General features: G+C 55.0%; 1 protein-coding gene across 2 annotated transcripts; it reads right to left on the bottom strand.

Moving 5' to 3' along the window:
- Window positions 1–262: 262 nt before the first annotated feature.
- Window positions 263–5316, bottom strand: TNK1 (tyrosine kinase non receptor 1). Of its 2 annotated transcripts, none has more exons than XM_065897446.1 (12): window positions 5154–5316; window positions 4917–4987; window positions 4600–4791; window positions 4312–4467; window positions 3911–4194; window positions 3400–3673; window positions 2123–2217; window positions 1625–1795; window positions 1294–1373; window positions 639–940; window positions 461–556; window positions 263–376 (listed from the first exon to the last, which is right to left on the bottom strand). In XM_065897446.1, exons 1-12 carry the CDS (start codon window positions 5314–5316, stop codon window positions 263–265), a joined length of 1998 nt encoding a protein of 665 aa, XP_065753518.1. The 2 variants fall into 2 exon arrangements, with proteins under 2 accessions (XP_065753518.1, XP_065753519.1); XM_065897447.1 differs by having other exon boundaries at window positions 1625–1780.
- Window positions 5317–15353: the final 10037 nt, after the last annotated feature.

Below are 15353 nucleotides of genomic sequence, written 5' to 3'. Positions count from 1 at the left end.
TCCTCCAAGTCCTCCTTTGTTGGGAATGTGGTGGGCAGAGTGCACTAGATCCTCCTATGGCCAAGGGAGCTCACGCCCTGAGACCAACGGGCAGGGTGAGGAGACACTCACCAGTGCCCGATCCTGGGCTCCTCCGGTACCTGCGCATGGCAGGCTCTCCCCGGGTGGGAACACACCCCGTCAGGACCTTGTTCCGGTTCTGCTTGGTCCCACGTGACCAGGCCCTTGGTCCGTCTGGTGTCTGTGCCCAAAGGAGCAGAGCTCAGGGCCGTGCCAGGACGTAGCGACTGGCGGCTGAGAGGTCCCACTGGTAACGCTCCAGGATGCGCCGGCAGTCCGCTCTGGACCAGCTGCTGAGATAGAAGAGCTGGTCCACCTGTGGGGACGAGAGGAAGGGCAGCTGGCGGCCAGAGGGCCAGGCTGGGAGGGGCAGGGACCCGAGAGAGGGGTGTGGCTGTACCTTGAGGTTCCGGATGGCAGAAACCACGTCACCCCCGGTGGCTCTTAGAGCCTCCTGGCACTCCTGGTGGGTGACTCCATGCACACTCAGCTCCACCTGCCGGGGACAAAGCCTCACTTAGGCCCTTCGCCAGCCCGTAGCCCCTTTTGGACACCAGGACACTTCAGGGAGACCTCACCTCCATAATCCTCCTCTGCAACTCGGGGTCAGGCAAGGGTCCCCCAGAGGGGACGGTGGCTTTGCTGGCTCCAGGCGCTCCCACAGGGTGACTGTGTAGGGGTTCTCTTTTGGGCCAGGGAGGCCGCTCCCTGGGAGGCTGGCTGGGCTGGGAAGAGGAGCTGGTGGCTACGGGGGAGCGGAGGGGCACGCCTGGGGGTCCCTGGGGCACAGTTCTGGCATGTCGAAGTTCGGGGGAGCTCGACCCACCTCCTGTGGGGCGGGGGCCCAGGGACAGAACCGACTCCAGACTCTTGGAAATGCCTATACATTTGAGAAAAAATAACTTGAGAGGAAGCCCAGCTGCCTTCTTCCCATTCTCTGGCTATCTGTACTGTCCTCGGGGTGGTCTTCGTGTCGGGGGGACAAGAAACTAGGTGTGCAGGATGGACGCCCAGGCCGAAGCAGCTGAGGGTCCAAAGAACTGCCAGGGCTGCAGTGGGGAGACGCTGTCTAAAGTACAGCCAGGATGTCAGCAGGCAGAATGGGGGCCAGGAAACCACAGGTGGGGAAATCATATCTGCAAAGGCAGGGCTTCAGAGCAGGGGGCATCGCCAGAGGCTTGTCCTTGACGTCCTCGGAGACCCTGGAAGCCCTGTCCCCACCGCCATGCCCACCTTTCATCCTCTGCAGGGCCACATCCCTTCTCTGGCCCCGAGCTGGAGGGGGATCCCGAAGCTTTACCTTCACTCTGTCCCTGTTGGAGAGTGTTCCAGTTCATTCTCCACACCCCCCAGCCCTACCCCATATAGCAGTGCCCTCTCCCAAAGAATCTCTGGGGCTTCCAGGCAGGCCGAGACCCAGAGTGGAAGCTCCAGCGGGAAGGCAAGTCCAGCCTCCCCTCCAGCTTTACCCCACCCGCCTCCCCAGGCTCCCCTTCCAGAGAAGTTGCTAGACTTGGTTGGTTCCCCCAGTCCAGCTCTGCCCCCCACTCTTTCAGGTCCTCACCCATCTATGTTTCCCTGGTGTCGCTCTCCCCGGGCAGGGGAGCCTCTGAGGACTGGACGGGTGGCTGGTGAGTCTACCAGCGTCACTGCCGAGGCTGGGAAGTTGCCCACTTTGAATGTGCGACCATTCTGGCCCTTCCAGGTTGTGGAGTCGGGGCTGTGGGAAGAGGCGCTGGTGAAGGGGATGGGAGCCAGGGGAGAGTGAGGGCTGGGCTCCAGCCCACATTCAGCTCACAAGCTGTGCGCCAGGGAGCTGCATCTGCCCGGAGGAAGGGAAGCTTTTTTTCTCTCTAAAACAAAAGGGCTCTATGGGCCAGCGGTGGCTCCAGCAGGGAGGCCAGGACTGTGGTGGAGCTCTCGGGGCCCAGCGGGGAGAGGAGGAGATGAGGCTGAGGACTGGGGTTCAAGCAGCTGGGGAGAAGCTGAGCTGGGACCAGGGCCAGGAGGGTGGGGAGGGAGTCCTCCCCCTGGGGATGGGTGGGAGGCACGAGGCCCTCACCTGCCCTCGATGATAGTGATGGGGTCACCAGGCTCCATCCTCAGAGCACCGGGCTCTGTGACATCCCTCACACAACGTCCCTCAGGAGGCCAGGCCTATAGACAGGAGGAGAGGGTGGCTGGGCTTGTGGCCTGAGTCAGAAGGGTAGTATCATGGGAGCAGAGTGGAGACTGTTCGTGTACCCGCCAAGCAAACCCATACCAGGTATGTCCTCTGCCCTGGCCCCAGGGTGGGACTGTCCCTGTCCCTCAGTTGTAATCCAGTGGAGGAGGCAGACCTGGATCCCATGCCAAGCTGGACACAGCCCAGGGGTCAGGGAGCAACAAAGGGGGACCCTGCCTCTACCTAGGGGACCAAGGGGAGAGTCACCATGCACACTGCTTTTACTCCACACCCAGGCCCATCATATCTGCCTCCCAAGCACCTCTGGGAATTTTCCACTTCTCCATAGCACCACTGCCTCGACCCTCATCCAGACCTCTTCATCTTACTTCTGCTTCACAGCCACAGTGGCCTACTGGTTTTTCTACCTTCAGTACCGTCCTTCTAATCCATTCTTGCACCAAACCAGAGTGACATAACCTGGAAATGTGGCTTATAACTCCCCTGCTCACAGCCCTTTCCATGGCCCCCAGAGTTAAAGACTAAACTCCTTTAATAGTAGAGTACATAGTGATTTAGGGCACAGCGCTGAAGTCATATTGACTGATTCAAATCTCCAGTCCTCCACTTCCTGTGTGACTCTTGGCAAATCGCTTAAACTGTCAGTGCCTTAACTGCCCCCTCTCTAAAATCGAGCTGGGCTGTTGTGAGGATTAAATGAGTGAACATGTATAAGGATACACGTAAGGCACTTAGTACAGTATCTTACACAGATCGAGTGCTCTAGGTGTTAGCGCTGGTTATTTACCGTGTCTCACAAGTCCCTCCTTGGTGCACCCCTAAGATGCCTCTACCACCTTAATCACCGTACTTCACCCTCCCACGCCGAACCTTTCCTCTGCCTGTCAAACACCCACTACATCCTACTGCTCTGGGCTCTAGGCTTCCCTCTCTCTGCTCCAGCCCCCGGCCCTTCAGCCTGCATCCACTAGACCCCAGCTGTCTCCCTGGGGCTCTGAGCACCCTGAAGGCGGGGACTGGATCTGCTTCGTTCAGAGCCAGGTCCCAGACCCCAGCCCGGGAACCAGTATACGTTAGTCTTGTGCATTGGAACCCTGGGAGAGGGAACGGAGGGAAAAGAGACTGAGTGTTTCTGGGGAGGCAGGAGTTCCCACCTCTTGGAGCAGCCCTTCTAGGTAGGAAAAGGTGGGCCGGTCAGCAGGGTGGGGGGCCCAGCAGCGCAAGGCGAGGGCGTAGAAGGCCCTGGAGCAGAGCGGAGGCCTACGCAGGCGGGCTCGGTCCTTCTCCAGCCGCTGCAGGATGAGGTACGGCGGGACCCCGGCCCAGGGCTCCTCGCCCCCGGAGAACATCTCCCACAGCGTCACCCCAAACATCCACACGTCCGAGGCAGAAGAGAAGGCCCCGTGGCGCAGGCTCTCCGGCGCACACCTGCGGAAGCGGAGCTGAAGGGGGCTGGATGTGTGCCGGGTGTGTGCCCCGGAGCGCCCACCTGCCACTGGGCACGCCCCTTTAGTGCGTCCGCCGTGATGCTCAGAAGTCCTCCATTCCTGGCCCTTCCAGACCCGACGACGACTCCTCCAGTCCACGCCTCCCTCAGAGGACCAGCCCCTCCGCACCCCCTCAGCTCCTGCCCTTCAGATCCCGCCCCTCCGCCCGGCCCCTCACCAGGCGTAGGGGATGCGGCGGGGTCCGCCCATGACGTAGTGGCCCCGAGCGCCGCCCAGCGGCCGCACCAGCCCGAAGTCAGCCACCTTGATTGTGCGCGGTGAAGCCAGCAGCAAGTTGCGCGTAGCGAGGTCTCGGTGCACCAGCCCGCGGGCCCCCAGGTACGCCATGGCCCCCGCCACCTGCCGCAGGAAGAGGCAGAGCAAGGCCACGGGCAGCGGGGGCGTGGGGGCCGGGGCGGTCAGGCGTGCGTGCAGGGAGCCCAGGGGCGCCAGCTCCATCACCTGTGGGAGCACAGCCGTGCGAGCGGTGGTCCGGCCCCACCAGACCCTGGCGCTCACCCTCCTGTCGCACATCGGCCCCCGGGACTGTCCCGGGAGCCGGCGTCTGGGTCTGCTCACCATCTGCAGAGGCTGGCCCAGTACGAGGCCGTGCAGACACAGCAAGTGTGGGTGTTCCAAGTTCATCATGATGGATACCTCTCGCAGGAAGTCCCCTAGCTCAGTGCCCTCGGGGCCTTCGGGACCCACCCGGAGGGACTTGACAGCCACTGGGACCTGGGGGTGGGGGGAAGCACCATCAGGCAACGTAGGGAACAGTTAAGCCAAGGCCAGAGCAGAGAGGCACGCAGAACAGAGGGAGAAGCTGGCCCAGGTACCCAGAATGAAGTAGGCTCCCTGGAGACTCACAGCCTTGCCACTGGGCAGTGTCCACAGCCCTCGGTGCACCACACCAAAGCAGCCGGAGCCCAGAAGCTCCCCTCTGCACACAGCCCGGTCTGGGATCAGACACTTGAGTCCCCCATCTGGCTCAGGGAGGGATGGAAGGCTGTCTGAGGGTGGGGTGGTCTCCTTCTGCCCTGGGGCAAAGCCCCCAGGGATCTGAAACAGTGGTGGAAATCATGTGTGTGGAACCCTGCATACATCCTTCTCTGCCACTCAGCCCAGCCCCTGCCGGGGCCTGAGCTGGCCCTTTAAGCCTCTCACCGCCACCCCAAAACACACACCTTGTAGACCCAGTTCTTAGACTTGAGCCCCGAACGGTGCCTCTTCAGAGCTTCAACCAGTCTACGCTGGGCTGGGGGAGGCCAGAATCAGAGGGATGGGGTAATGGGGGAGGCGGGGAGCAGGATGCAAGGGATTTATAGGCAAGAAGGGGGCTGGTGGGTGTGGTGGTGGTGGGAGAGTAGCAACTAACAGGCTGCAGAAGGAGACAGCAGGGCCTTGGGGCAGGGGACCCTCACCAGGCCGGCCCATGCCAACGCCGTCCAGATCCTCAGGTCTTACAAAGTCGAAGTGCTCTGGCCGAGTGACATTAAGCTCCTCAAGGATGGGTCGGTAAAACTGGGCCAGCTGGATGTCCTGGAGCAGCCGAAGCAGCCACAGGGAGCCCGCCTCGTGGAGCATGTCTGGAGGAGGAACCCCTGTGGTGCCCTGTCCCCCAGACACATGGCACAGGGTGGGCACCTGAGACACTCAGGAACCAGAGACATGGTTGCCTGCTCCACCCTCAACCCCTCAGAAATACTCAGGTACAGAGGGAGGGACACCAGAGCCAACCAGGATTCCTGCCCCTCACACACACAAACCCCAGGAAGAATGTTCTCCTCACACCTAAGATTTCAGCACTGCACAAACTTCAGGTGTGTGGCCCTGCTCACTTTGAGCTATTATGGCACACTGCCCGTACCCCTAGGCCACCCAGATTCACCACCTTTTAGGCCTGAGGTGCACCCCTGTACACACCCACTCAGGTACACCTGAGACATTCTGACCCACCACATACACTCCAGAGATGCCCAGATACACTAACCACACCATACCTGAGATACGCAGGTACAAAACACACACACACACACACACACACACACACTCACACACTCCTATAGATATGATGCAAAAGACACCTGAGACACCCAGATACATGTCCTCTCAAAGCTGAGGCATTCCAGTATACGCTGCGGTAGAACACCAAGCTTCCTGCCAGGTACCCCTCACACACACCTACTTGAGACATGTTGAGTTCACTGCCTCCAAGATACACCGCCTCATGTCTGAGACACCCAGGTCCACACAAACACACACAACACACAAGACATCAAGTTACCGTGTCCACACATACCTACGTTATGTGGGCAGACTGCCTCCTCTGCCCAGAGACGCCCAGGGTCACTGCCTCCTCTACACCCGAGGCAGCAACATTTGAAATCAAATCGGGCATTTGTGATGGGCGGTTAAGCTCAGGTACTGCTCAGAGCCACCCAGTCTGCCAGGTGCACAGTCCCTTCCACACCCACCTGAGCTCAGCTCCAGGTACAGAGCCTGGCCGGCACACCTGAGTCACTCGCTCTAACCTGGCTCCAGGGCAACTCCACCAATCTTTATTAAATAAGGCTCTAGGTGATCTGGGTGCCGGCTGCCTGCACACACACCTGGCCCCCTCCCTCCCCCTACTTAGTGAAGGCCGGAAGAAGCGGAGGACCCCAGGCAGGGTCCAGATGGACACTCGGAGGTGGCGAGGAATCGAGCACGAGCAGGGGCGGGGAAGGTGAAAGCCTAGGACGCTGGGAGACCAGCACCAGTAGCCAGGTGAGAAGGGGAAAGCACGAGATGGGGAACAGGAGGAGACGCGCCCGCGGAAGGTAAGGACTGGGGAGGGGAGGCTCAGCACCCGCGGACGCGCTCCCAAGCGACCGCCGCCCCTCCAGCCCGCTCGCCGGCGCCCCTGCCTCTCCGGACCCTCACCTCGCGAAGGCGGAAGCGGCGGCTGGGGAGCCTCCCAGGCTGCCGGGACTAAGTCCCGGGGAGGGCGGAACGGAGGCCGCGGGGGGCGGGGCCTGGCGGCGTGGCCCGGATCCTCTGGTGGACTAGGTGAGGGCGCCTGGCGGCAGGTTCTCCGCCAGGCCAGATCCTGAGAAGCCTCACTTCCCCTGTCCTTTGCTCGCCTCCTTTGCTCGCCTCTTTCCACCTTCCCACCCCCTTTCCAGACTTCTCCAAAGAACTTCTCACCCCTCCCTGGACTTCCTCCTAGGTATCCCGTCCCCGTGTCCCCTACCTCCTCTTACCAAGTCCTCCACCTCTCTCAAGCAGAGCCCCACCCCTTAAATGAATACGCACCTAGTAGAGATATCCCGCCCACGCCCCGGGAATATAAAGCTCAACAGGACATAGTCGCAGCCCCCTAGTAGGGGAGAGGGCTTCCTGGCACTCTGATGGAGGAAGCCGGCCTGGTGCAGCGGGCTTGGGAAGGGCGCCATGGCGGAGGTGTTGATGGTGGTGCACGAAGTCAGCTCCCAGCCCGGACGGAGTCTAGGACTGAAGCCATTGGCCTTTTCCCAGCTCTGAATGTCCTTTTCCCAGTCTAATGTGCTGCCCCTGAAAAGGACCATTTGGGGAGCTCCGCAGGGTGGAATCTGTGGGGATTCTTGTGGAGGGGGCTGGGGGTGGAGACAGCTTCTGAGTGGCTCCTCAGCCCCATCCCAGCTTGGTACCTGGTCTTGGTGATCAAGGGCAGCACTCCATGCCTCAGGGCATGCATTCCCATCATTGGCACTTCCTGGCCTCATTCTGGCATAAGCCCCTCCCCACACGTCACCTCTGCTGACCCCAGGGCCCAGTATGGTGCTACTTGGCCTGTGGGGCAGGGACACAGTCTGGCTCAAAGAAGGCTCTGAGGAGAAGGATGCTCTCTCCTTTTCCTTCAGGGGTCCCCGGGAGGAAGCCATCAGCCTTAGGACATCTGGCCTGTCTCCTTCTGTCTCAAGGAAGGATGTGTAAGCATAGCAGCTGCTGTCCCCAGAGTCCCTTGGGAGGAAAAGCCCACCTCATCTTGGTAAACACATGGGAAAATCCAGCCTTAATGGGAAAAAAATCATAGTTCACAGTTCTACTTCTGTGGTTTTCTTGCCAATTCTCTTGCCCTCCAACCAGGCCATATGACAGATGTGATTGTTCCCTCCACATCTGTCATCTCTGATATACTGTGGGCTAGCTCCATACAGTAGGGGCTGGATCTGTCTTGTTCCTCCTAAGGTACCTGGGACAGTGTAGGCATATCATAGGTGCAATGCATATTGGTTATGAAGAAGACTGCTTAATCTAATTGTTATTCCTTTGTAGGTGATCTGTCTTTTCTCCCTGCTTTTAAGATATCATTGGTGTTTCATAGTTATATTACAAAGAATCTAAGTATGGATCCCTTTCTATTAATTCTATTGTATTTCGTTTGTTTATGAATTCATATCTTTCACCAGTTTTGGAAAATTATCAGCCAGTATCTCTCCAGATACTCTTTTTCCTCCTTTCCTTGTGTTCTCTCCTTTGAGGACTCTGATTAGCAGTATGCTAGGCCTTTTCACTGTTCTCCAAATCTTTTTTTTTTTTTTTTTGTCCTTCAAATCTTTTAGCCCCTCTTCCATATTTTCCATTCTTTGTGTCTCTGTAATGCAATCCAGGTCATCTCTTCAACTTTCTTCCAGTTCACCAATTCTCTCTTTGATTTTGTCTGATGTGCTGTTTAGTCCATACACTGAGGGGTTTTTGTTAGTTATATAAACATTACTAAGCTTTCTATACTGACAGTACTTTACTGAGGTATAACATATTCAGTAACGTGCACAGATTTAACTGTACGGTTCAATACATTTCAACAAATATACATATCCATTAATGCAGATAAAGACCCAAAACATTTCTTTTTTTCTTTTTTTTGGTAGATATTTATTTATTTGGCTGCACCGGGTCTTAGTTGCAGCACGCAGGATCTTCTTTGCGGCATGCAGGATCTTTTATTTAGTTGCGGCATGTGGGCTTTTTTAGTTGCAGCATGCAAACTCTTAGGTGTGGCATGTGTGATTTAGTTCCCTGACCAGGGATCGAACCCAAGCCCCCTGCATTGGGAGCGGGGAGTCTTTTTTTTTTTTTTTCTTTTTTGCGGTACGTGGGCCTCTCACTGTTGTGGCCTCTCCCGTTGGGGAGCACAGGCTCCGGACGCGCAGGCTCAGTAGCCATGGCTCACAGGCGTAGCCGCTCCGCAGCATGTGGGATCTTCCCAGACCGGGGCACGAAGCCGTGTGCCCTGCATCGGCAGGCGGACTCTCAACCACTGTGCCACCAGGGAAGCCCGGGAGCGGGGAGTCTTAACCACTGGACCATGAGGGAAGTCCCCAGAACATTCCTGTGATCCCAGGAAGTAGCCTTATGCCCATTTTCAATCAATGCCATTCCCCAGAGGCAACTGCTATTCTTTTTTTTTTTTTTTTTTAATTTGGCCACGCAGCGCAGGCTTGCAGGATCTTAGTTCCCCTGACCAGGGATTGAACCCGCGCCCTTGGCAGTGAAAGCGCTGAGTCCTAACCACTGGAATGCCAGGGAATTCCCCAGCAATTGCTCTTCTGATTTCTAAAACCCATAGATCACTTTTGCTTGCTCTGGACCCTTCTGTCAATGGAATCACACACTGTTTATTATTTGCATTTGGCTTCTTTCACTCAACCCATTTTTGAGATTCATCTTAGTGTTGTCCAAGTTCTTGGTGGGAAACACAATGCTCCATGAGCATCTTCAGGGAAGAGCATGTGAAACCTGATTTTCCTCTGAATGTCCAGTGTCCTCACAGATCTGGGGGCACTAGAGGTCCTCTGGGAGTTGAATGAATACATGAGTGTAGAGCACATGGAGGGATATGAAGGCAAATGCAGCTGGAGAGGCTGGCAGAAGCCAAACTAGGCATCAGTTCAGCCTTCCAGCAAGCTTTCACGGTTCTGGGGACCCAGGTGAACAAGCTGACGTGATCCTTGCCCTGGTTGGATTCATTCTGCAGGGCCTTGCAGAACACACTCAGGAACTTGGGCCTTACCTGAGGGCTCTGGTAACCACTGAAAGGTTTAACAGGTTAGTGACAGAACCAGCCTGCGGTAGTAAGAGGCTAGGGAAAGGTGAGAGAGAAGCAGCAGGGAGCTCAAGGAAGAGGCCCTGACAACTGGTTCAGGGAAGAGAGGCTGCCCCTGCCTGGACCTTGGCTGTGGGATGGAGAGGAGGCTGAGGATGGGGGGTGCTACTGATTGGACTCCTAGCCTAGGTCCTCTGCGCTCCAGCAGGAAACCAGAGGCAGAGGCTCTGCCCCACCTTTGTCTTTGGCTTGGAAAAAGCCTAGGGAATCAGAGGCCCCTTTATCCCTCCCCTTCTCCCTATTCGTTTCTTACTTTTGGAGTTAAGCTTCTCTCATCTCCACCTTTGCCCAGAAAGGATGATGGGGTGTGGGGGAGCACAGCCTGACCATCCTCACCCCCACTGGGAGCACCTCCTCCAGGCTGAGATGGGGCTTCCTGCTAACACTTAAACTTGGAGGCCCAGATCGAGCACCACCCCCTCCAACCTGCCTTTCCCCAGCCTCTGCCCTGCCTGCAGGCTTGGCATCCGAGAAGGATGAACACATCCACACCACCAGGGCCAAGTCTTTCTCTGCAGGGCAGAGGACCAGGAGGACGAGTAGAGAGGGCACCCAGGTGGCCAACCTCCCCTCTCCTACCTTCGGTTTGGGTGAGGAGTAGGGCCCATCCTTGTGCAGAAACCTCTCGGCTCCTATCAGGAACTACATTGGTGCCTCTTTACCTTATCCTTTTCTCCTCTGAGCCCTGAGATCACTAGGCTCTCCCCCTTCCACCTGACCGACATCAACCTCTCGGCCAGGGAAAGCACCGCAGCCTTCTGGCTGTCTCTCTTCTGAACCTTTGCATGGCTGTACCCTCTGCTTGGAAGTCTTCCCACCCTTCTCCCAACCTGGCCTTGCTAAGTTCAGGAAGACTACTCCTAACTGGTCAGGTCTCTTCCCCTGCACCCCAAGATCCCTGTGCTTTCCCGTCATTGCACTCATTCCTCTGGTAGAATTTGCCAGTAACTTGTCTGTCTTCCCTGCTAGATTCCAAGCTCCAGGTAGAAAGTGACTTCATCTTGCCTGGGCATTGCTAGGTCCCCCGTGCCCAGTCTAAGTGCCTGACTTATAAGTGCTCAGTAACCTTTGCTGAACAAAGGGATGAGATAGAGTCATCTGGGTAGAGTGAAACAAAGATTTTTGACATCATGAGCTCCTTTTCTGGGAGTGATGGGGATGACAGTTTCTAAACTTTATCTATAAACATTCTCCTGGTGAAGCCATCCCTGCCCCCCTCCCCATGTGGCACTCCCTGGCACCACATGGTTAGCTCCCCACAGACCCTTGGGTAAAACCCTCTGTTCCATCACCCCATCTCCATCTCCCAGGACCCTAAGGTCTCATCCTTTCCCAATTTGCATTCACCTCACTCATTAATGGAGTCACCAGCCCACCACCTTGTATATATCTGGTGGTTTACTTTCTGAAGTGGAAGGACTCTTTTTATTTTTTTCCTCATTTTTTGGCTGCACCGCGTGGCAGGTGGCATCTTAGTCCCTGGGGATCGAACCCAGGCCCCTTGCCTTGGAAGTGCGGAGTCTTAACCACTGGACCACCAGGGAAGTCCCCTAAAGTGGAAGCACTCTTGTATCTACCATATTCCTTCAGGCTCATAATGGAGCTGAGGGCCTTTACAGAGCAGTAGCTGAGATCTCACCTCTGGAGTCTGACTACCTGAGTTTGAATCCCAGCTTTACCACTTACCATCCTAGAAATCTGAGCAAGTTACTTCACGTTTTTATGCCTCTGTTTCCTCATCTTCAAGATGAGCTTGTTAGGGGACTTCCCTGGTGGCGCAGTGGTTAAGAATCCGCCTGCCAATGCAGGGAACACAGGTTCAAGCCCTGGTCCGGGAAGATCCCACATGCCACGGAGCAACTAAGCCCATGTGCCACAACTGCTGAGCCTGCACTCTAGAGCCTGTGAGCCACAACTACTGAAGCCCGTGCGCCTAGAGCCCGTGCTCCACAACAAGAGGAGACACCGCAATGAGAAGCCCACGCACCCCAAAGAAGAGTAGCCCCCGCTCATCGCAACTAGAGAAAGCCTGCGTACAGCAACAAAGATCCAATGCAGCCAAAAATAATAAACCAATAAAATAATATTTATTAAAAAAAAAAAAAAAGATGAGCTTGTTAGGAGTATCTACCTTGCTGGGTTATTGGAGAATTAATTGTGTCTAGGTGTGTGGTAGCCAGTCTGCAAAATGGCTCCCAACGAACTGACTTCCCGGTGTCACACTGCCGTGCCTTCCCACAATGAATACGGCCGATCCGTGTAATCGATGGGATATTGTGAAAAGAATGGCGTGTGACTTCTGAGCTAGGTCGTGAAAGACAGTGTGGGTTCTGCCTTCCTCTCTTGGGTCACTCGCTCTGAAGGAGGCCAGCCACCATGTCCTGAGGCAAGTCAAGCAGCCCTATGGAGAGGCTCCTGCCGTCAGCCGGCACCAACTTGCCAGGCGTGTGAGTGAGCCATCTTGGAAGCTGATCCACCAGCCCTTAGATTTCTGCAGCCCTGACCAACATATTGACCGCACCCTCATCAGAAACCCTGAGCCAGAAGCACCCATTTTAGCTGCTCCTGAATTTCTGATCCACAGAAACTGTGAGATAGTAAGGCTTTATCGTTTTAGACAATTGCGTTCTAGAATAATTTGTTACACAGCTATAGGTAACTAACACAATGCTTCAAATGCTTAGAACGATGTCTGACATGTAGTCTCCATACCCGTTAGCCATCATTAACTCCATTTTACAGGTAGGAAGACTGAGGCTCAGGCTGGTGAAGTGATGTTTTTCATGTACATACATAGCTAGGAAGTGGCAGGGCCAGCAATGTCGTCAACCCAGGGCCTTTATTTATTTTATTTTATTATTATTATTCTTGGCCGTGCCTCACGGCATGCGGGATCTTAGTTCCCCAACCAGGGACTGAACTCGAGTCCCCTGCAGTGGAAGCGCAGAGTCTTAACCACTGGACCTCCAGAGAAGTCCCAACCCAGGGCCTTTAGTGTCAGCTCCTAGGCCCTTTTTTTTCTGCCCCACTGTTCCAGTTATCTATTGTTGAGCAACAATGCCTAGTGGCATTAAAACAACTATTTTATTATGCTCTGGACTTTTAGTGTCTGGAACTCCAACAGGACACTGTGGGAATGGTTTATCTCTGCTCTACTATGTCTGGGGCCTTGGGTGGAAAAACAAAGTCTGGGGATGACCTGACAGCTGTGGTATCACTCAAACGTCTGGCCGTAGATGCTGGCTTTTGGCTGAATCCCTCCATGAGGACTCTGTTTTTGGCTGCACCACGCGGCATGCAGGACCTTAGTTTCCGGACCAGGGATTGAACCCGTGCCCCCTGTAGTGGAGGCACGGAGTCTTAACCACTGGACCACCAGGGAAGTCCTCCATGTGGACTCGATGTAGGCTGGGCATCCACATAGCATGAGTGACTGAGTTCCAGAGTGAGTGTCCCAAAAGGCAGAGGGCAGAAGGTGCTAGATTCTTAAGGCCTGGGCTCAGAAAGTGGCACACTGTAACTTCTGCCACATTCAATTGGCCTGCTAGTCATGGAGCCCAGGTTCAAGGGAAGGATACATAGAACCTACCTCTAGGTGGGAGGCATGTCAAAGAATGTGGGGCCATTGTTTAAAACTGCCACACCCACAGAAGCCTCCCATTTGGTGAGGGGCTCAGAAAAACCATCCCTGCCCTGGCAGGCCACACTGCGGTCGGTTGGCCTCATGTGCACAAAAAAAGCACAGCCTCCTGTGCTAAGTGCTCATGAAGGGCTTATATGGGGAAGGCATATCACACGTGTTCAGAGAAGGTGCTGGAGTCATCAGGGACACTTCCTGGCATCTCCCATGTGCCAGGCTCTTAGGAAACAAAGACACAAAACCTTAAGCAGTGGCTTTAGAGAGGAATGCGTGGTGTAGAGGGAAGATGTGTAAAGAAACACCACCACCTGATCTGACAGGTGCCACATGAGAGATGCCTAGAGCAGACTCATGCCACTCTGACTCAGGAGCTCAGAGAAGGCCTCTCAGAAGAGGTGGTATCTGAGCCAAAGGAGATAGTCATTCCAGGTAGAGGCACAAGACTGGACAAAGGCGAGCAGACATGAGGAAACAGTGTTGGGGCAACTAGAAGTGACTCAGTATGGCTGTGAGGTGGGCAGAGCTGAGATAAAGCTCCAGGGACACCTGGGGGTCAGATTCCAAGAAGTATGACCAAGGTAGATCACCTACAGGTAAGAAGTGGGCACATGGCATGAGAGGAGGAGGATACCCATGACACTGTGGGCACTGCCATTAAGCCTGAGAGATTCCAGGAGGGGGTGGGGTCAGGAGGAAGGCGTGTCTGAGGGAGGTGGACACGTGTGGAGTTTGAGATGCCTGTGGGGCATTCAAGGGAGATTCCAGTTCTGTGTTTGGGCATTTCTGGCCTGATGACTATATAAGATGGTGGGAGCTGCTGATGGAGAGCCTTGAATGTCAGGGTCAAGGGCCAACTCTATACTCTGCAGGCAAGGAAGAGCTAGGGAAGGTTTTAAGTAAGAGATTATAATGGCTGATACTTAATGAGGGCCCATTACACGTTGGGCACAGTCCCAAGGATTTTATATGAACTGATTTGGACCTCGCAGTAATTCTGTAAGGTCAGTACCGCTGGGTTGAATTTAAGATATCATCAATTGTAATATATACCATTATGCCATGACATGTCTTCAATTTAAGATGGGTTCTTCAGAGATGTTCAAATGTAAACAGAAAAAAAAGAGAAAAAAAAGCCATGGAATCAAGGAAATATATGATCTGCATTTAAAACATGAGGAAACAGGAAGAGAGAAATTAAATGACTTTCCCAAGGTCCAGTAAGAACCAGAGCCAGGATTTGAAATCGGGCAGCCCAACTCCAGAGCCCAAGTTTTTAAGCATCATTTGATACTGGACAGGACGTTTGAGCGATGTGGAGTTTTAAGAAGACCAGTGTGGCCACTGAGGGTGCAGTGGATTTGAGGGGCATGGGCAGAGTCAGATGCACATCTGGGAGACTGGGGTCCACGACGAGAGGGTTCTAGAGTGGGCTGGGGGCCATAGAGCAGGAGGAGGAGACAGATGGGATAGAAATCCTTCAGGAATGGACAGAACGGTTGGCCCACTGCACATTGGGTATGAAAACAAGGACAGCTCCAAAGTGTTGAGCCTGGAAAGAGGGCACAGCCTAAGAGGGTGTGAGGCAGCTACCGCAAACCAGAGGAGAGCTGTGGTGCCTGGGCAGTCGGGAGAGGGTTTCTCACCCCAGTACGGGCAGCAACGCTGCCTGGCACGTGACCGGCAATCCCTTAGTATTTGTCGAATGAATGAATGTATGAATCATTGTATGATCTCGGGCAAGTTGTACGACCTGGCTGTGTGATCTCAGGGTCTCATTTTTTGGTGTAAAATGAACAGACTGGACTAGAATGTGTAGAACAAAATAGAAGGTGTTCTCCTGGGAGGGGTAAGCAT

Source organism: Phocoena phocoena, chromosome 19, assembly GCF_963924675.1.
Source record: "Phocoena phocoena chromosome 19, mPhoPho1.1, whole genome shotgun sequence".
NCBI classification, from domain to species: domain Eukaryota; kingdom Metazoa; phylum Chordata; class Mammalia; order Artiodactyla; family Phocoenidae; genus Phocoena; species Phocoena phocoena.
Note: the sequence above shows the minus strand (reverse complement) of the source record. Positions and strands in the feature narration are given on the sequence as shown.